Source organism: Sebastes umbrosus, chromosome 4 (genome assembly GCF_015220745.1).
Source record: "Sebastes umbrosus isolate fSebUmb1 chromosome 4, fSebUmb1.pri, whole genome shotgun sequence".
Classification (NCBI taxonomy): Eukaryota; Metazoa; Chordata; class Actinopteri; order Perciformes; family Sebastidae; genus Sebastes; species Sebastes umbrosus.
Window position 1 is genome coordinate 35,583,611 of NC_051272.1, and position 26,395 is coordinate 35,610,005.

Here is a 26,395-nt window from a genome sequence, read left to right on the forward strand (position 1 = left end):
ACACATCTTCTATTTGTAACGTTACCTTTTTTAACTTTTTATCTTTCAAAATAAACCTGCTAAAAGATCCATCTGTTGCCTGTTCCATCTGTCAGTAAGTAACAAACCCAGTCTCAATTCTGTACATTATCAAGCAATTAGAAAAACTAAATGAAATATGTGACCTGCTCCATCATTATGAGTCACATTGACCCCGAAACACATTTTGAGTTATCTGTCTGACTGTAAAGAGGAAAGTCTCAGCTTTATGGCAATACCAAGATTATCTTTCTACGACAAATATTCAATGAGATATGCTCTTTCAAAGTTCAACTGTCATGAAACATTACTTTTGAGAAAAAGGGCATTAAAGATAAGAATTCATATTCAGCCATTTTTTGCATTGATTAAAACACATTTATTAAGACTCAAGTCTAAATGAACACAATATGTTTTGGTCAAAAGTGACAACCAACATTTCATAATTTAGCCTACACATACTTTCATCCATACATGTGCACATAGTCACGAGCATGTGATGTGCACGTGGCCACGTGCACGCGTTTGACCACAAGCAGAACAGTAGATAGGGCTAGAAGTCCATGTAGAAAAGAATCCAAAATGTATGGAATAAAATTGATAAAATATAAAAAAATATACTGTACATATGATATAATATATAGTATATATGTTTATTTCAATATAATAATAATTATATGAAGAATACACAATTAAAAATATTAAATATGGAGCCATGTGCACACAGGTACATGCACAAACTTACAAGTCCATATCCAAACAATAAAAAAACATACTAGAAAATGGATAGCATATGAACAAATATTATGTACATATTATGTATGTACAATATTATATAATATAATATATAATAGAAATATAGACATAATAGAAAGACTATGAAATGTGTTGCCTGTGCTCATTCTGCTGGCTTCTCCTGGAGCTCACTGTATCCTTTGACAGGGTCATATGGGAGCTGATCTTCTCAAGGAGATCCAGATGTTTCTCATCTACAAAATGACATAAAGTGAAAAGCATAAAGTGAAAAATCAAGTCATCTCAAAGATTTTAAGCTGGCTAAATCATGTTGAATCATTGTTGAATGAGGCCTGATCATTACCATATAAATACAGCCCTATATTAATTAACATAGCCTATTCACCATGTGATATCAGATTAATATACAACATCATTTTACTATACGTTAAGCTATTTCTTTTGCTATTTAAAATGATATCCTCCAAGAGAGACACACCTTAGACAGACCACCAGAGAGACACACCTGAGACAGACCACCAGAGACACACCTGAGACAGTCAGACACCTCAGTGACACACCTGAGACAGACCACCAGAGAGACACACCTGAGACAGACCACCAGAGACACACCTGAGACAGACAGACACCTCAGAGACACACCTGAGACAGACCACCAGAGAGACACACCTGAGACAGACAGACACCTCAGAGACACACCTGAGACAGACCACCAGAGAGACACACCTGAGACAGACAGACACCTATAGACTACACACAGTGACACACACATTATTAGCTGTTATTAATACTTCTTAGACTGCTCTAGGGATTTTAGAAGTCTTTAAAACAAACAGATAAAATAAGGATAGTGTAGTTTAACTATAAGAACTTACCATCAGTCACTTCTTCCATCTGGTCGCGTCTTCTCTCCATCTCCTCCGGTGTAGAGGGCGGCGCTGTTTTACAGTTTGCAACTACACTGGTACTCCCGGCCGGGCGATCTCAGTCTCTTTAACACTGTCCTGATTTAATAACTTTAATCAGAGACATTTCGTGCCATCATCGGCTCAGCCATGAGTGGAATATCTTCTTCCTCGCCTTCCTCCAACTCTCTTTCTCCGTCGGGATAAGCAGATTGAGAGCTAGCCTAGCCTCTAGCGTTAGCCGGGCGTCCGACCCGACCCGGTGCACTCGCTGTCCTCATCACCCGGTGCGGTGAAATAATCTGAATTTAAGTCGGTTCAGTTGTCTTCAGATGTAGCACCTCTAACAGGAATTTAATTTAAAAGTCGAGCGATGTTTTCCTCACGTGATTTCATCTTGTCAAGCCAGCTATCTCCTGTCAACCACAATCTGTCAATCAACTCTATTGAGCCGCGTCAATACACAGCGGACTTCCGGTAAAAACTTTACGACAACGTTATGTTTAAGAGCTTCAAAACTAGACTTATAATTTTAATTTTACATCGATCCTTACTTTGTATTAAAGCTGAGACTTTATTTATTCAGAAACGCATAAAAAAAACAAAAAAAAAATACACTTTTTCATTAAAAAACGTGTTTTTACAAGAATGCGCTGCCGCGACTTACGACTCATTTCGATAGAGCGGGTTAAGCGGTTGCAGACGGATGGATGGATGGGTCACATATAAACTAATTTTAATATGTATGGACAAACTCTTACATTATCCAACAGTTGCCACATGCCCAGCTGAAAACGTTAGTAGGTCTACTATATGAAGTAAATCTTTGCTCGGATGGTGGAGTAGTGAGTGAAATATACATTTCAGTCTTCAGAAGTGTCTAATCCTTTTGTAAATGTAACCTCTATTATCATATTAGATAGCACAATGTAGTCTGATATATGATAAATGGGTACTGTAGCTAGACAGAGGAAAAAAGGTTCATGTTGATGAATAAATCCTGTAAATCTGTGTTGTCTGTATGTTTTTGCATACATTACAGCTCCATACATGCAACAGGTTAGGTTAACCCTGGTCCAACGCTGTTCATTGGTGTGAAAAGGGTATATGTGTAGATGGTGATAGAACTGTCCTTCACCTACAGCTGTCCCTAGTAAACCACCCAGACACCGTTAACAGCACAATCAACTCAAGTGTAACGACTTGTTTCACTGAAGGAAAAAAAAAAGAAAGAAAAAAAGACGCCGTCTCGTTCCTACACTCTGTCCTTCACACCTCCATGAATCTTACAGATACAGCTGTGTCACAAATCTCCCATCAGCCACAAATAGCGACATCATGGAGCTCCAGCGGAGGAATAGCTGTCCACAAAATGATGTATGCGCCAACACAGGACAGAGATACCTAAAGAGGAATGCTTTGGAGTGCATGTTAATCAATTCAGTAAAATAAAAAGGGTGAAAAGTAGAAAGGGTAAGAAAGAGTGAAAAGTCGGATCTGTTTCTAAATTTAGGTGACTGTGACACAATGTCTTGTCTTTGCTCTAAAATTACATCTCTACTCAGAAACTCAGCATGGGTGCTATTGTCATTTTTCGAGACACTTGGGGAGACACGGACTCTGGTAACAGCAACGGTCGATGGGAGCATGGTGTGCTTTCCAAAAAGCTAAACGAAATAATCTCAAGCACTCGTCTTGAGTCCAACTGAAAGTAAATACTGGAAGACTTACCCTGGAAATCTGTAGCTGTTGTAGTGAACTATATACAGCAGAGCCAGAGGAGGTTAAATGAAACTTTACTTTGCCCAAATTAGCAAATACTCTTACCACAAATTCATTGGAATGGATAGTATTTGCCGTTTCAAACTGCATTGTCAATTATATTTCGAGAGAAACTTATTTTCTCCCTGATTTATTTTTTTTTTATGTATCACAAATACATTTTTAATCAAAGTCTGCGGAAGTCCGTGTCGCTGTTCGTTTGAAACCAAAAGTCAACGATGACTTATTTTAATTTACGTAACTTAAGTAACTTAAATAACATAACAAACATACTTATTTTTGAGCCAAACCATGTTTTACTAAACCTAATCAAGTAGTTTTGTTGCATTGTTTTGTTTTAATTTACAATGTTGATCACGTGTTTAAAGGTCCCATATTGTAAAAAGTGAGGGTTTCATGTCTTTTATATTATGAAGCAGGTTTAAGTGCGATATAAATACTGTTAAACTATCAAAACGCTCAATATACAGAGGAATACACACAGCCCGTATTTAGAAATTGCGCGTTTGAAACAAGCCATTAGGATTTCTGTCCATTTGTGATGTCACAAATATACAATATTTAGACCATTACAGGGTTTTAAACATAAACATTCTAAATGTGTCCCAGTTTATTTCCTGTTGCAGTTTATGTAAATAAAATCAGCTGACAGGATGTAAACAAGGACCCCAACTGTTGCTTATCAACGCAATTTCATTGCAATTCCGTTGAAATGCACTAAAACGGAGCGTTTCAGACAGAGGGTGAATACAGGTATATTCAGGCAGACAGTATGAGGAAAATAAAGTTTTTTTTTAACATTACAGCATGTAAACATGTTCTAGTAGAAACACAAAATACAAGTATGAACCTGAAAATGAGTATGATATGGGACCTTTAAAACGGTGACCATAATCTAGGAGAAAATAAGTTTCCTCCAAACATAATTGAGAATTTAGTTTATTTGTATGGGAAAGTGATTTTGTAGGAGACAGGGTTCCCAGGCCTTAACTGGATTTAGTTTCTGTTTTGGAGAGGCTGTGGTTTGCTTTAAAGACACCGGGATCTGGTTTGAAATAGTACAAATTATATCAAAGTTGAATGTCTCATTAAGCATCCACAAAAATCAGAGTAAAAAATTCATAACTATTAGAACCTAGTTAATAAAAACAGCTCATTTTGCTATTTAGACCATTTCTCTAGACTCTGTAGACGTGGCTGATCATGTCTTGATTAACATCTCCCTCGATTTGATAATAATATGCTAATAAATCAGTTAATATAATGCAGAGCTTAACTTTATCTGTAGTTAGCAACTTACATTATCAAGCTCCATGTTCGGGACATCAGGGACATAATGATGTCTGGAGAGGGAGAGGCTGAAGTGGAGGGAGAGAGGGTACAGCTGAACCAGTCTTGGGGAATTGCAAAAGGCATACATAGAGACGAGGCAGATTGAGCGGAAGCAGAGGTTTTGTTGCAATTGTTTAGGCGGGACAACCGACGTGTTTTTTTTACACGTAATTAATTGCTTAATTTTCGTAATAAATGTGCGAGCATGACCACACCCAATTCAAACCCAATATCAGGATAGTTTACAAAAACATAAAGGTGCTAATGTCGATATTCAGAGCATTGATATAGCATCAAACAACTATTGTCTATGTAAAGATATAGAGGAGTAATGCCTACCTGAGCAGAGAATGAAGTCTCTCTCCCTCTGTGTGTGTTGTAATCTGAGCTTCTTTGTGCTTTGTTGACATAGCCGGCCACGCGTGCTTTTAGTGCATGTGAGCGTGCCCCACTGGCTAGCTCATGCATGGTTGCCATTCTGGACTGCTCTCATACGGCGGTTACAGCTGTCACGGAGGCGTAGCACCCACCCTCAGGTTAACACTGTTAGATCTGTCAGTTGTTTGCGCTGTTAGCACCGTTCGCTGCTAGCCGCCAGCTTAGCCGTCATCATGTTGAGAGCCGTGGGGAGGCAATAGATACGCTCTGAATTCCGTATAGAGAACAATTAAATTACAATATTTCGAATTTGGATTGAAGCTCATTTCTAATACTTCTTAGATGCTTACCATTATAGAATTACTAATCATACTACCTTTCAGTTTCGCTGCGCTCTAATGGAGGATTTCAGGCCTTTACACACCGGTTGCGTTTTTTTTGTCTGATTAATTCACATAGCGATATCTTTTTTTCTAACTGCTGTTTTTGCCATAAGTACTTACAGACAGAACGTGAATATTAGGCTGCAAAAAAGCGGCATACTTTATTTTCAGAACAAAGTCGATATTTCTGATTTTGTGAATAAGGGCATCGACCAATCATGTTGGAAGGGATATATTTAAATAAAGATTTCATATTTTTGTGTTGTTTATTTCTCACACCCCTGGTGTGTAAATGTGTGAAGTTACATTCTACATGGCATATGAATTTTGGACACTGATCACCAGGGCCCATATCTATCAAGCGTCTCACAATCACCCCTAGGAATCATGCTGAAAGTGAACCTACAGACGTAGGCAAAGTTGTTGGTAACGTTCCGTTAAAGAGAGAAAAACCCACAATGGTCACTGAAATAACTTGAAACTGACAAAAGTAATAATAAATAAAAATTCACTGAAAATTAACTAATGAAAATCAGATATTGTTTTTGAATTATTGTTCAGCAGAATCATTTAAAAAAACAAACTAATGAAACTGGCCTAGACAAAAATGATGGTAACATTAACTTAATATTTTGTTGCACAACCTTTTGAGGCAATCACTGCAATCAAGTGATTTCTGTAACTCTCAATGAGACTTCTGCACCTGTCGACAGGTATGTTGGCCCACTCCTCGTGAGCAAACTGCTCCAGCTGTCTCAGGTTTGAAGGGTGCCTTCTCCGAATGCATGTTTCAGCTCCTTCCACAGATGTTCAATAGGATTTAGATCAAGGCTCATAGAAGGCCACTTCAGAATAGTCCAATATTTTGTTCTTAGCCATTCTTGGGTGTTTTTAGCTGTGTGTTTTGGGTCATTATCCTGTTTGAGGACCCATGACCTGCGACTGAGACCAAGCTTTCTGACACTGGGCAGCACATTTCGCTCCAGAATGCCTTGATAGTCTTGAGATTTCATTGCAACCTGCACAGATTCAAGACACCCTGTGCCAGATGCAACAAAGCAGCCCCATAACATAACCGAGCCTCCTCCATGTTTCACATTAGGTACAGTGTTCTTTTCTTTGTATGCTTCATCTCTTCGTCTGTGAACATAGAGCTGATGTGACTTGCCAAAAAGCTCCAGTTTTGTCTCATCTGTCCAAAGGACATTCTCCCAGAAGCTTTGTGGCTTGTCAATATGCATTTTGGAAAATTCCAGTCTCGCTTTTTTATGATTTGGTGTCCTCCTCGGTTGTCTTCCATTAAGTCCACTTTGGCTCAAACAGTGACGGATGGTGCAATCTGACACTGATGTACCTTGACCTTGGAGTTCACCTCTAATCTCTTTGGAAGTTGTTCTGGGCTCTTTGGTTACCATTCGTATTATCCGTCTCTTCAATATGTCATCAATTTTCCTCTTGCGGCCACGTCCAGGGAGGTTGGCTACAGTCCCATGGACCTTAAACTTCTGAATAATATGTGCAGCTGTAGTCACAGGAACGTCAAGCTGCTTGGAGATGGTCTTAAAGCCTTTACCTTTAACATGAAGGTCTGTAATGTTCTTTCTGATCTCCTGAGACAACTCTCTCCTTAGCTTTCTGTGGTCCATGTTCAGTGTGGTACACACCATGATACCAAACAGCACAGTGACTACTTTTCACCCTTTAAATAGGCAGACTGACTGATTACAAGTTTGAAGACACCTGTGATGCTAATTACAGGACACACCTTAGTTTAACATGTCCCTATGGTCAAATTATTTTCAATCTTTTCTAGGGCTACCATCATTTTTGTCTAGGCCAGTTTCATCAGTTTGTTTTTTAAAATGATTCTGTTGAACCACAATTCAAAAGCAACAGCTGATTTTCATTAGTTAATTTTCAGTAAATTTTTATTTATTATTACTTTTGTCAGTTTCAAGTTATTTCAGTGACCATTGTGGGTTTTTCTCTCTTTAACGGAACGTTACCAACAACTTTGCCTACGTCTGTATAGGGCTAAAAATACTCCTACCTCAGAGTAGGACCTGAGAGTTACTTATGAACCTTCCTGCACTGACTTTCAGCGAGGAGAAGGATTAATCCTTGAGACAGTGAGAGGTCGCTGTTTTTTATGTTTCTCTCAGCCGCAAACTAGAAAATATGATAACCTGGTGGTGTTTTCTGACAAGCTGTGTGGAGTATTACAAAAAGGGTAAAAATGCAGAAAATAGCTATTTTTTATGTGTAGATGACCTGTGTGTTGGCCATTTACTTCATTGGCTACTTCAAGTAAACATAAAATGATCCTCTAAACACATATTTGTACAGTGCCTGTAATAGAGCAGCATCTTGCACATATCATGCAGTACTGCACGGGCAGAGATGAGCTTGAAGACTGTCTGTGGGCTTCTTTTGTAAGGCAATGAATTCTTGTGTTGCTTGTTTCACAACTATTTTTTACATCAATTATATAGTATAAAAACACACAAAAAAGAGCTTCTATAAAATGGAAGTAAAAAGGATGTCAAAAACCAACGCTTGGGCAGTGGCCAGCAGCGTCTTGATGACCAACGCACAAAGCATCCTTTGGCGTCTATATAAGATGTCTTGTTTTGCTACGCCACAGAGTCACATTCATAGCTTATGTTACATTACACACGTACTTATTTTAAGCCAGACTATGATGTTTTTAACTAACCCTAACTGAGTCATGTTGCATAACCGCCACCGTTACAACGTTACAACCATGCACGAACCTTCACCTTAAAGATATTACGCAAAAGGCGCTATAATGACGCTGATGATGAATTGTCTTTCAAATCACACATTGAAAATATGATTTTTAAACTTAAAATTTAATTGGGGTTCTTTTTTAGAAACAAATCCTGTTTCTCCCTCCAGACGAGGAAACATTTGATTTCAGCAACTTTTTCACCTTTATTGGATTACGGTGATCTGCTTTATATGAATGCACCTGACCAGTGCCTACAGAAGCTGGATACTGGTTACCATTGGGCTTTACGTTTTATTACTGGCTGTGGAAATCTGGTTCACCACTGTACCCTGTATGCGACTGCTAAAAGGCCATCTCTGTATGTCCGCAGGCTTTCACATTGGTTAGCTCTTATATATATAAATCGCTCCTTGGACTGGTTCCTTCGTATCTGTGTACATACATGTGCACAAACCGCAATCAATATGGCCTGGCGCTCTCACAATGTTCTACAGATGTTGGTCTCAAAGGTTAGAACGGAGCTAGGCAAAAAAGCTTTTAAATACGCTGCTCCTTCTTCCTGGAATACTGTACAGAAGGACCTGAAATTGTCAGAGCTGATTACTACTGTACGGGGGAATTTAAGTCCATTCTAAAGGATCTGGGAAGTGGCGCTATATATAGGTCGATGTGATTGCTCTTGATTTTCTCACTGAATTGTTTGGATATTGACCTGTTTGTGTGTTATAGCACATTTTTGTGTTGCATACAAACTGGATGTCATGCTCGTTCACTCATGGTGTGTGACGGTTGTATTCTGTCTGCTTGTATTGCTTGTTTTTATTGTTGTAACAATGTCTGTGCTGCCCTCTTGGCCACTCACTCTTGGAAAAGAGATTTTAATCTCAATGAGTTTTTTTACCTGGTTAAATAAAGGATTTATATGATGACCTCTGCCCAAGCAGCAAGATGTGACAAGTAAGGATGAGACCATGATGAATATGCTCAGACTTAAAAACAACTGCTATAAAACAGCTGAAATAAAACAACAACTTTGAAATCAAGCAACCACGATACCATGATACCATGATACCATGATACACTACTCAAATGTATATTTTTACAATAATTTTCTGCTGTCAGAAGGTACCACACCTATGTGAAATGCCAGCTGTCTGATGAGAAAGTTGTATTTTAGAATGGTTACTGGGCTGACTCACTGAATAAAATACACTTTTCACAGAAATATCCCCCCCCCCTTGGGTATTACATAATCACCAATCTGTGAGCTTCCATTCATTCCAGGATTTTTGTGTGTATTTGTTTGTGATGAAGTGCTATAATTTACCTTTTTTTCTATGTGTGCATATCCACTTTCTGTCATTCTCTCAACCTGCCCAATTCAGCAGTCTGTATTTTGAGCTAGAATAGTCCAGGCCCACATCAGGCCCACATCAAGCCCACTGGGAAATACTGCGTCTTCACTCTCAGCTATCTCATTGTGGGGATCCCTCTGGGCCTGCTGAAGGTGTCACCCATTATTTTACCTAACAAATGTTGCCGAGAAGCTCTTGGTTTCTTTTATGTTTTTGACGTGATAAACATGCTTTTGAAGGTGAATGTCACTGATGAGATTTAGCGCATTGCTAATACTGCCAGTGCTCTTTCTGTCTCTTTTCTCTCCAGTCATTTAGAGGAGGTGGTGTTTGCCTGCGGCTGTGGGATTCGCTGGCTGCAGCTATGGCAACAGAGAGGGGAGGCGGGGCTAAGCAGCCAACAGTTATACTGTGCTGATGGCTACAGTAAGATCCTGCTGAACGATATGAACATCAGCAATTGTGGTAAGTTTACAGTGTGGAAATGACACACCTGGCATGCACCCTTTGACCTTAATGATTGGGTATTCTGACTGCTGATGATGATTTTTTTATGATATATTATTATAAATACAGTATACACTGTATACATATATATATATATATATATATATATGGATATAAATATATTTTCCCTCACATTCTCTCTCTCTCTCTGTTTGTCAGAACTGCCAGATATCAGCGTCAGCCACAGCAACCTCACTGTAATCGAGGGTGATCGAGTATCGGCGATCTGTAACGGCTCTGGATCTCCGTTACCTGAGGTGGACTGGCCTGACAACGGCCTGCACTCCATCAATGCACAAGAGGTAGGGAGGTCACACACACACACACCACGGCTCCGGTGATCATTGTTTCTGAGTGTGCGAGTTAAAATTTCACGTGGTTGATCATTATCATCAGCCACTGTCTATTCCATCCTCACCTTCGTAGTGTCAAAAATCAACTTGACGAGCGAGCGAGTGTTGAGCAGTTGCGAGCACGTAGGGAGGGTCGAGCTTGTGCTCATCACAGCTCCGTGCTTACAGGACCACATTTGTGCACGCGGAGCAGAAATGCTCCCTCGCGAGGATACTATTCGCCTCGCGGATGCTTTTTTGTGGGCTTGTATCACGTGTATGCACCTGTTTTTTTTATGTGTCTCAGGTTTTGAGACTCATTAAAGGCCATATGTGTGTACGTAGCAGTGCACAGAACGTGATGCGTGTTAACGTAGCGGCAGAACATTTTATGAAACAAATTCTTATTATTTTTTTTATTGTATGAAGTAGAGAGAGGAGGCTGGTGGGTTCCGACTCGCTCGCTACTGATGACGAAATAGGGCAGGCAGGGAGAGACCGACTGAGCCAGCCTGTCAGTTGGTAAGAACAGTACTTGAGTAAATATACTTAGTTACTTTCCCCCACGGATTAAAGCTGAAAAATCATGTTCCTCTGTGTCCTCCGGTGTCCTCCAGTGCTCCTAACGGCATCTGCAAGATTTCACAGACCGGAGGAAAACAAGCAGTTAGAGCTGATCTGAGGTCTGCTGTTCATGAGAGCTGGCTGTCAATCACTCGTAAACTCCAACCAAACGGTCAAACTGAATCAATATTATGTTACGTTAATGTCTATTTCTCTCCTCAAATGTTTTCAGAATCATCTTGTAGTGCACGGCTTAGCTGTAAAACGAGAAAGTTTGTGACGCCGCCGCCATTGTGAAATCTGGTGAAGGAACGCCAAGTTCTGGTAGCCAATAGGAACGCTCTCTCAACGAAATTACCTGTGATTGGTCAAAGTCTCCCTTCACGGGAACAGAGCCATGAGGAGGTCTAGAAGTCTAGTTTTCTCTCAGAACACTTGAATTACAATATGCTGAAAGTTTATTTTCAGCATATTGTATTACATAACCTATATTTATTTTTATTTTTTTTATTTTTTGCCTAATGATGCCAAAAATATACTGCCTACTGCCACTTTAATACCATGCTGTACCGAGAAAAAAAAGAAAAAAAAAGTTGCGACCAAATCATGTGCTGGTGCAAACAGCTGAGAAAGTTGAAAAGTTAGTCTGGAGCCTTCACACACACACACACACACACACACACACACACACACACACACACACACACACACATACACTGAGGAAAACACACAGCTAGACTTGTGAGTGCTGCATTTTACATGTGATTCCAGCAAGCTGCTGGCAGTAATTGATGTGTGTCTGTTGGCATCAATCATTGAAATGCTTTCCAGCAGAAACAAACGTCGTACAGTAGTGGAGCTTTTCTCAGAGTAGAAGTGTGGAAGTCATGTTTTATTAATTAGCTGTAGCTAGTTAGATGAAATCGAGGACAAAATGGCACTTTTGTCTTCCATTACATCCATGAATTCTGCTTTGTAGTGAAACTCTCTTGACTTCCGTACAGTGCTGGCCAGCTCTTATTAGAAATATCTTTTTTAGTATTTGCTAATTCCTACAACGACAGTGTCCATACTGAATATAAACTTGAAACAGGCATGAACAGTGTTAGGTAACTCACTTGGAAAACGTAATCAATTACTCATCTCTTGCGGGATCTTGTGAAGTGGAAGCACCTGGGGGGGGCACGGGTGCTCTGTTCCGCTGTCTTTCTCTCCTTCTCACCGTCGCGTTGTTTCGCTTTGCCTCAGTCTTTTCCTGAGTTACAGATAAAAAATTGACCCAAAGAGCCCCTTCGCAGCGGAGAGGAGGAGATCTCAGTCCTTCCGTGGAATGAGCCGTGAGTCCCAAGCCACACATGACGGGACCCGACTGTGGCAAGAGACATCACACGGGCCGCGGCTGTGGCAATGCCCTGATAAAGTTATTCTTTTGGCCGATGCTTGGGTCCAAAATGTCACTCTGAGGCGGCGCGGCGGCGGGGGCGTCGGGCTGGGGAGATGCCAGCGAAACGCCCAACACACCTAAATGAAAAGCCTTTCAGCGAGGCAGCTGTCACGCACTGCTCATGTCCCCAGTGTGTGGCCCGACTGTAAGGCTCAAAACTCCTGTAGCCTACTAATGCACATGCAAACACACTCAATGGGTCCCATACAGGAAGCGATATAAGAACAAATTTACTCTTTTTTATTTGTTCTTATTTTGTTAGTACCCATCGATTTCTGAGATTCACCAGTATTTTCTTATGTTTGCTCTTTACGACTCATAAAAGAACATTTTACGAGTCGTCGAGAGCATTCTTTCCAAGATCATTTTCTTTTTTCTTTTTTAAATCTTCCTGTCACAGTCCGTAAATTGTTTGTCCAACGCAAGGATACATTTTAGTTGTCAGTTTTAAAGAGGAATCATAATGATTGGATTATTACATTTGTTGGCTAAAGAAATACTATTGGTCAATTAATCCCATTAAGACTATATAAACTCTGTTTCTGAATGGCTTAACAATACCTCGGTTTCACCACTGCTGAAGTTTTTCTTCTTCCTCGTACGACCTTTTTTTGTTGGCATCGATCCATTTCTTGGGCATGTGCCAGAGTATTTGCATACGGCACAATGCCTGCCCTTATATAGTGTTTAGGGGGCGTTACCTATGCTAATTATAAACAATTGGCCACACGCCTCCAATATATAATCAAGTGGGATTCCTCATTCAGCACATCTGGGTAAGAGCAGATTTGGATGGTTAAGAAGGTTTGGTGAGTCTGGAGTTGACCTCTCTCCTTTTTTCTCTTGACAGAAAATGAAGAGAAAATATAAGATCAATTTAAGGGAATATTGCTGCATGAGGCCCATTGATACGTATGTTAGTTCAAGATATCCTTAATGGTTCGTATATCTTACTGTTTGTCCAGAAGGCGTGGTGATATTCTAACGCCATTGAAATTATGCATTTTAATTTGACATTTATTTTTTGAGCACATTTTAGATATAAACATAACAACCCAACATGACATTTTAATTTAATGACTGTAATTACAAGCAACACATCGGGAAAAAAAAAAAAATCTTCACGGCAGCTTCCTAGTTGTAATTCAGAGGCCGAGACATCAGCTAGGATATCTTCCACTTGGTGAAAAGAACTAAAGAAGTGACGACAAACTCTTTGGCTTAATAACAGCAAAGCCTCCATCACCGGCAGTTACAGCTACATAAAACCTAATATTAAAGGGGACATATCGTGCTCATTTTTAAGTTCATGTTTGTATTTCAGGTTTCTACTAGAACATGTTTACATGCTTTAATGTTCAAAAAACACATTACTTTTCTCATTCTGTCTGTCTGAATATACCTGTATTCACGCTCTGTCTGAAACGCTCCGTTTTAGTACATTTCAATGGAATTGCAACAGAATTGCGTTGCTAGGCAACAGCTTGGGTCCATGTTTTACTTCCTGTCAGCTGATGTCATTCACATACACTGCAACAGGAAAATAAACTAGGACCCATTTAGAATGTTTACGTTTAAAACTGTGAAATGGTCTAAATATTGTATATTTGTGACATCACAAACAGACAGAAATCCTGACTGCTTGTTTCAAAATACCGGCTGTTTGTATTTCTCCATACATTAGGGGTTTTGATACTTTCACAGTATTTATATATCCCTTAAACTTGCTTTATAATATAAAAGACATGGAAATCTCACTCCTGCCGTTATTTGCTTATGCCCGTTCTCTTATTTCATCCTCCAGGCCAGGGTCTACGACAACCACACCATTCTTTCCATCAACATCACTTTGGTCAATGTGAGCAGAGACGACAACAACTTCCTGCTAACCTGCACCGCCACCAACATAGTGGGCATGACCAACGCTTCCGTCCAGCTAACGGTTCACTGTAAGTAGACACACACACACACACACACACACACACACACACATCTACATACAGTAAACACATACGCACACAGCGCTCTTCTCTTGGCTGGGTGTTACATTTTCCATTTAATGGTCACTCTAGGAAAGCACTTATTAGTGTTATCATAGTGCTCAATAGGCCCATCCATCATCATTACAGCCCATACACATTTGACCTACAGTGTGTGTGTATGTGTGTGCCAGGGTTTGGTGTGTTTATATTCATGTGACCTACAAAAGGAGCTGTTTGCATGAATGTGTCTCATGAATTATCCTGTCACGATGCGATTAAAATGGCCACAACAGCATCACACATAAAGGAAAATGCATGCTTCAGCTGTCAAACGCATAGTTAAGTCTCATTAAAGCAAATGATAACCTGATAATTCATTCAACCTTGTGAATGGCTTTTTGAAACACATTTTTCATTACATTAAATGGGCAATTCTTAGACTCTAATTCATTGTATTTATTTGAACTTTAATTTTTCTTCAACGTGAGAGTAATGGAGCATTATACAGTATTTTCATCAGGCTGTATGTTACTGGGTTTTAACCTGGGAGTTGTTAACCTTAACACTAATTAGCTTGACTTCAATAGCTTGACATGGCCATCACGTGTGGCTATACCAGAGCCCTTTCTGCCAACCCCTTTCCATTCCATCCTCTTTTTTTAGAGGGGTCGGGGTGAGGGACAGGGGATGTTTAGGGGTAGATAAATAGTCAACAGTAGATGTCACATAGAAGTGGTGTACATCGACTGAAAGCTAGGAACCTGAAGATCAATTTGAGATGCAGTTCAGCACTCTGTGTCAAGTTGTTCTAGTCATTAATAAGAAACAAATATTAATTCATTAATCAAAAGTGTATAATAACGTAGAACATGTTGATATGAGTTTGTGATGATCATTCCCATGCTCTATTACATCTCTTGTTACACATATTTGGTGCTAAATTTAAAAAAAAAATGTACCAATCGAGAATTGATGAAAATGATCAATAATCCCTCCAAAATACCAACATTGATACACCAAGACCTTGAGGAACACCATAGCAAAAGCCATGTTGTTATTTGGTATCAAGAACTTTTGACATTTGTAGATTGCTGTTCTGGAAGCTGCTCAGAAACCCCCTTATTTTCAATGTACCTAGTAAAGCCATCCATCCTCTGAATGCTCTAGGTCTGTAGTTTATGGTTGTCAAGTTTCATGAGGCTATGATTGTCCTAGAGGTCACCACTTGTAATTTTATACAATGAGGTCATGTTTCAAAAGATGGTCTAACTGCAATGAAATGGCTACTATGAGAGACAAGGTGAGTATATTAAAATAAAAAAGGGAAATACTAACAAAACTGAAAAAAAATTAAAACATGACCTTAACCAGGAGACTGGGATGTAACACTATGGGGACTAACATCATCACACATGAATACAGTAGGGCTCATTGAATCCACAAGAGTCGCAGCTTTACAGTGATGCCTAATGCATGTAATTCAAGACTGTTTAGGGACCCCAGTATGCAGAAATAGTCAAACACACAACTACAGAATAAGCGAAAATAATACTAAATAAATATACTGCATTAAAAAAACTGTATGTTTTTGGCGTCAAACTGCATGTGATTATTATAAAGTGGACATGTCTGTAAATGGGAGACTCTTGGGTGCTATGGAACCCATTTCCATTCATATATCTTGAGGTTAAAGATCAAGGGACCCCTTTGAAAATCACCATGCCAGTTTTTCCTCGCCAAAATTTAGCGTATCTTCGTAGCGTTAGTTAACAATCTTCCCGACAAGCAAGCATGATGAGATTGGTATCAATTGATCCCTTCGGTTTTTCTAGTTTCATGTGGTACCAGTATCTTCCCCTCTGGCTTGAAGACTACCTGCAATAGCTTCCGAAAGACAGAATAGCGGCCGGGCCCGCCGGCGGGCCAGCGGAGTTTAACAGAAATTATTCTTAATTGCGCTTCTGTCAAAAGCAATTGACGTTAATGTATATATTTTTATTGTCAAAATCGCATGAAACGACCAAAAACAACAATGTGTTAGTTTGTCTCAGTATTTTCTGACATCCCCACTCTGTCTGAGGCTCTCAGCTCCAATAAGCCCATTATTTCCTACTGAAGACGTTTCATTTAAGAAAAAAAAAAAGCTCAGTAATGTAATTTCCTAAAACAGCTGTTCACTGTAGTTTTTAATCAAACACTATTCAAACAGGAGGAAACAGTGCATTTGTTGGGGACTATTTTCAGCAGCGGATTAATCCACATGTTGTGTTCTAGTGAATGTTTGTGGAAGGAGACAGTATATGTGGGATTGAGTCAAAATAAACTACAGTGTGGTGTTCATGGTGATGAAGGAACATGTCACCCAGTGACACGCTGAGGCTCATGATGTGTCTTCAACAACAATGGAGCTCTGTGGCACAGAGGTGGAAATACATCATGCTTTGATAAATGCACATTAATAGTAGATACATCCACTGTTTGGTTTGGCCTGCACATGGGATTTTTATTGAGAATAAAAAAATATATATACCTAATAATAGCCTGCAGTCTTATGCTTTAATATAGTAATAATACACTCCATATTATCCTGAATAAACAAAACAGTAATCAGTGGAGCATGTTGAAAGTTTCTATAAGAAGGTTAACAGTTACTTCCATATTGAAATATTAAGCACCAGAGCTTAAATGTGAATTAAAAGGACCAGTGTGTAGCATTTAGGATCTATAGGCCGAAATGAAATATAATATTAATGGAAGAAGATTCACTTGGTTGCCATCTGCAACCTCGTTGGATGCTGCCAAATCCTACACTCTGGCCCTCTAAGGCATGAAGGGATCTTTTGTTCACTCTGCAGTAGTTAAGTCCTTCATAGTGTTCTAAATATATTGACACGTCTTGTTGTGCTGAACATAAATTAAGCTGAGTGACTGGTCCAGTAGCTTTACAAAATAGCATCAGCCAAGTACAGAATCAGCTCTCTTGGTTACTCCAGCAACAGCATTCACATCCACGTCAGCCAAACTTCCACGCACCGTATTTTTAATTTTATTCCCATAGAACAAGTATGTGAGTAACAATCCCAATTCAAACTGTAGACAATTTCTCTATAGACCATTTCACAGTTACACATTCAACCATTCCAAATGTGTCCCAGTTTATTTCCTGTTGTGTATTTCCTCCAGTGTATGTGAATGACATAAGCTGACAGGAAGTAAACATGGACCCAAGCTGTTGTCTAGCAATGCAATTCCTTTGAAACGGTGTATAATGTGACAAATTGCTGATCAATTAATCAAGCTGCAGAGGAATTACAAATTCATAACAAATGCTGCTACAATTATGTCCACACACTTTCTAAATAAACAGTAATTTGTGTGGCGACGCATCTGATTATTAGCTTACATATGGCCTGAGACCACTGAAAGGACTCCAACAGAATATATGATAATATAAATTAGGACCATCTACAAAATCCTGAAGATTAAATGCCATCTTTAAACAAATTGCAAACTACCACAGTGACTCATCATCATGAACTTGGTTGTCGAGTTGTTCAAGGGAAAATAGAGATCCCGGACGAGCCCCCACTTGTTACATCCACTAGGTGGAACAATAACTGAACAACCAATGATTAGAGAAAGTCATAGCGATGTGCAAAATTTAAAGGTTTTTATTAAAGTTCACCAAAAGTTAACAAGAAAAAAATGTAGTGGAGGTAGGGTACAATGTTTAATTGTATATTGCAAAAATCGATTCAACTTATCAATGTGCTCAGTGTCTAATATTCAGAAATCAAAATGTTTTGGACGAATACAGCATCCCTGTCTTACTCAACGGCAAGACTGGGCCATGACAAACGTAACACACTCATGGATGCACAATCTATTTTCAGTGTGAGCTCCACCCGCGCATCATCAGCATATATCTCGCTACACCCAGAGGCATGAATTTAGAAACACTGGGCTACTGAGGGAAACCGTTTTAAGTTGCTCTGTGCTGGAACTTGATTTTGCGGGTAAGCAATATGAGCCAAAATTGTGCCCACTGTCTTCAACTGCATTCGTAAGCTCACGGCATTTTGATTATTGAACTTTCCCTCATGAAGCACTGTCAACAATCTGAAGCTTGGGTAGTTTTAATGGCAGGACTGCAGGATAGATGACTCAGTAGACCACAAACATATTCATCATATTACATCCATGCATCTCTTCTACATCTGGACACAGTTGGATTGCTTATTGATTCACGAGAGGTGCAGTGGCTGTATGTTTATTGATCTAGCAACAGAGATGCAGTTGATATGAATGACAAGTGGTCTATAAAGCATACATACAATATGAATGCCAGATAGGCACAATGTTGATGTCTTTGTTTATAAAATTGACCATTAAATTAGTTCCAACTGTTTCCCTCTGTTTTAAGGCTGTAAGGATCCAGAAGCAGTTTGTCAGTTTCTTCAGGACCAGTCAGTAGTCAGTCATAAAAGAACATTGTGCTGTTTCTGGAATGATCTGTGAACAGATAATAAATAAATTGGCTCTTAAATCTAAAAATGAAATTCAATGGTAATCTTAATTCTCTCTTGGAGAATTGCTAGATTGCTCTTCATTTATTTATTTACTCATTAATTTTTGGCAGTGATGCACATATATTACGACTGTATGCATGAACAAAAACAGTAAAATCAGTGGCCACAGTTTCCTCCTCATCGAAATGCAATGCTCTCAAAGGAGAAGTGTGCTAATTGTCCACATCAGCGTGTGTTTCCTGGTGTTGGAGAGTACTACGGCACATGTTGTATAAAGCTTTAGTTTCTCCAGAGGGAGCTGTGTGAAGTCTGATAAATGTCCTCAAGTGATTGTCACTTGAGTCAGCGTCGGATGGTTCTGAAGACTACAACTTTGAAAATGAAAAGAATCTGGAGGTGGAGTTAGAAAGAAGTGAGTTTAGCAGACCTCTGTAGCATCTCTGCTGCAGGCTAGAGGCTCGCTACTACTAGCACAACACATGCATGTTGCATTGTGGGTAATGTAGGCGCCAGGTTTTGACAGGGAAAAAGAATGTGTGGAATAAAAAAGATCTATCTCTGGTCTGCTGCATAAATGTTGATCCTTTTTAAAACTTATCGTACATTATACAATGTGCAATGCTAAACCAATGGAGAGCTCTTTTTCATTAACAAGCGTTATTCTCTAACATGATGAAGCCATGCTTTCATTCTCGTCAAACCCAAGCTGGATTCTGCTCAGAAGTCTGGACAGAGATGGATAAGTGTGGTTCTTTTAAGCCAATTGTTTTTTATTCACCAGTTCTTTGCTTTTTTTTTGTTACTTTACTTAGTTTCAATATAGCCTACCGAATATCTTTGGGTTTTTGACTGTTGGTCGGACAAAACAAGCAATTTTGCGCTGCCGGGACGGTTTTCAGCAGTCTCGTACGTATATCCAATTGTTTCCGGTCACACGCACATGCACACATGCAGCCGCCACATGATGATTTTTACGTTGGCACACAGCGGGACAGTCAGTAACGTCACACACATGCCGTCTGTGTGGAAGTTCTTCAGTGTGAGTGAAAGTCCACTTCCAGTTCTTCTGTAAGTTCAAGTTCCTTCTGTAAGTCCAAAATAAGCAGTGGAGAAACAACCTTAACAAAACCAAGTATATGGGCTGGACCGAGTATATGATTGGATCGTATAATATATATATATATATAACCCGTAAAACATTTGGAGCAACTAACTTAATCAGACATTTATTATATTAGAATTCCTTCCCATGATGCTGCTCCGGAGTAATGACAGTGACCGGCACGTCTGCCGACAGCACGGAGCTGAGCAGCTAACGTTAACGAAGGTTCCATGAGTTATATTATAATAATAATAATAATAATAATAATAATACATTTTATTTATATAACGCTTTTCAAAAAACTCAAAGACTTTACACAGCCAAAATGATCACAAACAAGGACCTCATAAAATATAAAACACTAATCGCACATTAAAAGCAATTCTAAAAGGGTGAGCTTTGATTAGTGATTTGAATGGTGAACAGGTTGGTGCACTTTCTGATGTGAGAGGGGGGAACTACAATGACTCTCTGTCGCCCCAGGTCCGGTGCTTGGTTCTGAGAGGTAGGGACAGGAGGTTGGCGTCAGAAGAGCGGAGGTGAGCGGAAGTGTGTGGTGGTGGAGAGGTCAGTGAGGGTAGGAGGGGGCCTGGTTATCAAGGGCTTTGTGACGAGAGGAGAAGGACTTTGAATTTGAGCCTCCTGGAACCCAGGCTGGTTCAGTGTGGAACAAATTGTATGTCGAACACATACAGAAACAGGACATCCAACAGGATGTGATATTTATGGAAGCATAGCAGTGACTTCCTCTTTCCCATGACGCTGTGAGGTTCTCTTTTTTGCCAAAAGCGTGACGCAGTGTAATGAATTGGCAGGGTTTTCAGTCCTTCTCTATATAATTACGTTGCCCGTGTTTATACACCTTTCCCCGCTGTTGCATATTGTCTTTATGTCTGCCATCTGTTAATGACTTTTAATTGCTGCAGTGGGCTACATTTTCCAGCTCATTGTTTTATCTGAATTTGTGTGTTCCTGACAGCAGATACATTTTTCATTTGAACCAAAAAAAAGGTCAGCTGTCTACTGTCACTTTAGGCTAACACACAGCTGTTGATGTGCATTGGATTTGGTGATCCCTGCTGTTGAAGGAACGTCGTCTTGGTTTGAGTTGCTCTCTCTCGTTAATTGAAAATATCACTCATTACAGGTCCCGTATTGTGAAAAGTGAGATTTTCATGTCTTTTATATATAAAGCAGGTTTAAGTGATATGTAAATACTGTAAAGTATCAAAACACTCAATCCATGGAGAAATACACAACCTGTATTCAGAAAATGTGCGTTTGAAACAAGCCGTCAGGATTTCTGTCCATTTGTGATGTCACAAATCTACAATATTCAGACCATTTCACAGTTTTAAACGTAAACAGACTAAATGGGTCCCAGTTTATTTCCTGTTGCAGTGGATGTGAATGACATCAGTTGACAGCATGCTAAACATGGACCCAAGCTGTTTCCTAGCAACGCAATTCCGTTGCCATTCCGTTGAAATGCGCTAAAACGGAGCGTTTCAGACAGAGGGTAAATATAGGCATATTCAGACAGACAGTATGAGGAAATAATGTGTTTTTTGAACATTACAGCATATAAACATGTTCTAGTAGAAACCCAAAATACAAACAAGGACCTGAAAATTAGCATGATATGTCCCCTTTAAGGCATGAGCACCAACCACGCTCTACAGACTTTCGCAAATCAAAAGTTGCAAAATTGGTGATTTGACGTGATGCGAAGTGAAGTGATGTGAAGTGATGTAACGTAACGGATGTGACGTGACGTGGCGGCGAAATAGCGCCTTTTGCCATGAAACAGGAAGTTGTTGTATCTTTTGTGTACTTTGTCAAATATGCTCCAAATTTTTCATCCAAGATAAGGGTCCAGGCCTGAGAACATTGACATTCCAATATAGTCTTATAGCCTGGCCCATTTCACAACTCTTTAACCGTTTGTCGTAGACTGTTGTGGGAGGCTTTGAACCCAGCAAAGTACTGTCACTGTTTATTTTATCTACTTAATCCCGCCCCTACACTTTAGCCACGCCCCCTTTCAGAAGTAATTAACGTTTTTTGTAGACACCTGTGGGAGGCTTCCCTGCACTCATCAGACTTTCCTGATTCATTGGTGTGTGTTATCCATGCCCTTACACTTAAGCCCTGCCTCCTTTCATAACTCATGAACTGTTTGTTAAACATACTTGTGGCAGGCATCATTGCACTCAGCAGAGTTACTGTTTCAATTGTGCCTGGCCGCGTCGACCGGCGTCCCGCCAGTTCCCCCGAACACACTTTAAGGTGCGATGGCCCGTCCATCGCTGCCCTGCAGCTTTAATCGGTATTGCCTTTGTCTTTGTCTTTGCTATTGTGTTTGTCCTTGTCCTTGTCTTTGTCTTCACTGTTCATAGTATTTGAGCACAGAGGGACCTCACAGCAGACTTCCCGTGCCACATCCTCACTGCCTCTATATGAGTGCCGTATATCAAACCCACTTAAACATTGACCATGACATTGTGGTTTTCCAGACATCAAGGCACACCGCTAGCTGCTGTATTTACATCCCATTCAGACATGTCTTGGGTTTGCGGCCAATGTTCTGCTTATCGATTCACCAGAGAACAGCGGAGCTGTTCCTGTAGGAAGCCACTTCAGCAAGGAAGAATCTTTCTGACTGGTGGCCTGTGGCTCAAGAGGTAGAGCGGTTGGTTCGATCCCCGGCTCCTCTCGGTCCGCATGTCAAAGTGTACTTTGGCAAGATACTGAACACTCAAATTGCTCTCGAAGGCTGTGCCATCAAGTTTCAAGTTTAGTTTTCAAGTTTCAAGTTTCAAGTTTTATTTGTCAATATGCATTTAAAAAAAAGTGTGTGAATGAGTATTTAGATTAGATCCTGATGGGCAGGTTGACACCTTGCATGGCAGCCTCTGCCATCAGTGTATGAATGTGTGTGTGTGAATGGGTGAATGCTGACTTGTAGTGTAAAGTGGTCGGGAGACTAGAAGGCGCCATATGAAAGCAAGTCCATTTACCATCCATTTACCAAGTCCAAATAAAGGATCATATTTCTAATAATGCTTCCCGGAGGACATAATTATGTGTTTACTTTAAGGAAAGGGCCTCGCTACATGCAGTTCAAAACAAATTGTGACAAATCATTGCAATGACTTGATTTCATGTTCAAAACATGACAAATACAGAGAGGGCATTTCTTTGACTGTGTGATTACATGTTGCAAACAGAGTTGAGTGGCAGAGTGATTTCCTTTTCTATGTTATTTGGCACAACTAGATGCATCAAACATGGATACGAAGGTAGAGCACAGTCGTAATGACATAAATGGGTAGTGTGCATACAAGCATGATCAAATCAGCAAGTTTATATGGTAGAAATCTATTGAAATATTGACCTATCAAGCAAATACAGTTGTCGTCATTATTGTCAATATAAAGCTTCCATGTGTGCAAATTGGAAAACAGCGTTGCATGCTGCTACCCATCTGTGACTATTTGTTGAAAGCAACACATAACTGCACCAATTTTCCTCAGAATTGGGCCCCTTTCAGGGAACCTCAGAAAGGTTACCTGACATGAGAAGCTATGAGATACCTGAACACTTTGCTGTTTTACATTCTTCCTGATACAAATTTAAAAGAAATGCACTACTGTTTTTGTTTTGCTTTTCTTATGTGATAAAGGGACTACAACTGCATTTCGTAGTGCAACCCTGTGTTGTACAATGACAATAAATTAACCTTGAACCTTGAGATGTCATACCAAAAATTCTGAAAACCTTGGAACCTAATAGCTAGATTTCCATGAAGTGTACTGTGGATATTCATGGTCCCCAAAAGTTGGGGAATTTAAAGAATTTGGTGACCCCTGACCTTTCCTCTAGCACAACCATTGCACCAGAATTACCTCACAAAATATCAAAATCCAATTGCCTCAGTATCATGAAATATACAAACAGTATGACATTAATGTTACGGAGTTGATGCAGCCTTTCCATTATGTCATACTTCATGACCTTTCCTCAAGCGCCACCCTCAACACAAACCACAGTTTTTGCCCCACTTGTGGTAATGTGTGTTAAAATGTTACAGGCTAATGCATAAAAAAGTCTTTGCAAAGGCTGAAAACAAATGGTGCATATAAGGTGAAGATGTGTTCGTGCATCTTAAAGATGATTCAACTTGAGTGCTAATTCATTAATGCACATAGAAAGAAAAGGAAAGAGGTCCAACAGAAAGTACATTCAGAGGACAGATGGTCGGCGTGTGCAGAGTGTGCTACTTACCCCTAACCGTACAGTTATGTTGGCGACGAAATGTGGATTGCAAAACTCTCCAGTGGTCAAACATGTAATAACCTGAGGCAAAACTTTTTTTTTGCGTCCTATCCAAACAAGTTTCTCTAGTGAATGTGTTGGTAAACAGTCGCAACATCCAACAAACATACAGCAGCTGTCACTTTAAATGGTGTTTGTGTCCACCAGATGAATGTAAATCCAATATTCTATCGCTTTTAGCTCTGTTTTTGTCTCCACCAACTCTTGAGGGAAATATCTGTTCTCTTTAGCTTCCAATTATTCCATTATGTTTACCAACTAGTCTCAAAACTGTGTGTGTCTGCTGTTTGCTGCTAAGCAGGGCTTATCAGATCTTTTTCAGATATTTCTGAGCAGTGAGACTGAACCAAAACAGTAAAGTTGTGGCCTGTAAAACTGAAACAAGGAGAAGCTCTAAAGCTCTTGGAGTGAAGTGAACTGCAGAGTTGCTGATCATTCTCTGTGTGTTTGATATTGTGAGTGACACCTTTCACATCACATATTGTTAAAAATGTTGATTATAGCCGCTCTAAGAATTGTAAAAATTGGCAGTATGCAGTGTTGTGTAGGTTCACACTTCCACGAGAGCTAGCTCAAAGTCGAGTTCACACAGATTAAATTAACTAGTCAGGTTTATTCCGTCTTGTAATTTTTTTTTTTTTGTAACTGGTCAAATGCTATGGTGTTTAAGTAGTCTCAAACTCATGCACATAAAAACCAGGCATTTGCATGTGATACAAGTTCACAGAGTAGTATCTGCGAGTGGAAAAGCATCCTCAAGAGCATTCAAATGCAGTCCCGCGAACACAAGGCTGTGCCTGTGATGAGCGCGAGCTCAACCCTCTCTGCGCGCTCGCAACTGCTCAACTCTAACTCGTCGAGTGACTTTTGGAGACTTCGGAGTCAAGGATGGAATAGACGGTGGCTAATGTCTCTGCTCCTTTGATTGTACTAGCGTGCCGTTGTAAAACACAGTGGGCCCTATCTTAAACAAAGCAAAGCGGCGTATAGTGCTGCTGTCATTGGTAGTTTCACGCCCGGTGCCCACGTTGTGTACAGTAAGTAGCAAATGTGCATGGGCGCGAAGATCTTAGAATGAGGTGTGGTCAGGCGTATTGCATCAGTTGAGGAAATACCAAGCACCGCCCACCAGCCAGCACGCTTAATGGAACGCTATCTCTCTCTGAAATGACCTGTGATTGGCCAAAGTCTCCCGTCACGGGCGTTTATTAAAGCCTGAAACAGAGCCATGATGAGGTGAAGAAAGTCTAGTTTTCTCTCAGAACTTGAAAGGTTATTATGACATTTTGTGCCCAATGATGCCGAAAATGTTCTGCCTACTGCAGGCTTAAAGGTCCCATATTGTAAAAAGTGAGATTGTCATGTCTGTTATAGTATAAAGCAGTTTAAGTGATATATAAATACCGTGAAACTATTGAAACGTTCAATATACGGAGAAATACGCATAACCCATATTCATAAATTGTGCGTTTGAAACAAGCCGTCAGGATTTCTGTCCATTTGTGATGTCACAAAATACGATATTTAGACCATTACACGTTTTTTGTTAAACGTAAACATTCTTAATGTGTCCCAGTTTATTCCTGTTGCAGTGGATGTAAATGACATCAGCTGACAGGAAAGTAACATGGACCTAAACTGTTGCCTAGCAATGCAATTCCGTTGCAATTCCGTTGAAATAAGCTAAAACGGAGCGTTTCAGACAGAGGATAAATAAAAGCATATTCCAGGCAGACAGTATGAGGAAAATTAAGTTGTTTTTTTTTAACATGACAGCATACAACATGTTCAACTAGAAACACAAAATACAAGGTATGAACCTGACAATGCATGATATGGGACCTTTAGAGACTAAATACAATCCTTTTGCCCCTTGTACAGGACTTTATGACCAGATTGATGCGCCACTTAACTAGCAAAAGTGCAGTTCGACACA

General features: G+C 39.8%; 1 protein-coding gene across 1 annotated transcript in view; it reads left to right on the forward strand.

Moving 5' to 3' along the window:
• LOC119486234 (NT-3 growth factor receptor-like) overlaps positions 1–26,395 on the forward strand; it is a 253,693-nt gene that overhangs the window by 124,664 nt on the left and 102,634 nt on the right. The window contains 3 exon segments of the mRNA XM_037766194.1: positions 9,972–10,126; positions 10,328–10,470; positions 14,313–14,457. Of these exon segments, the coding sequence (XP_037622122.1) occupies positions 9,972–10,126; positions 10,328–10,470; positions 14,313–14,457 (443 nt within the window).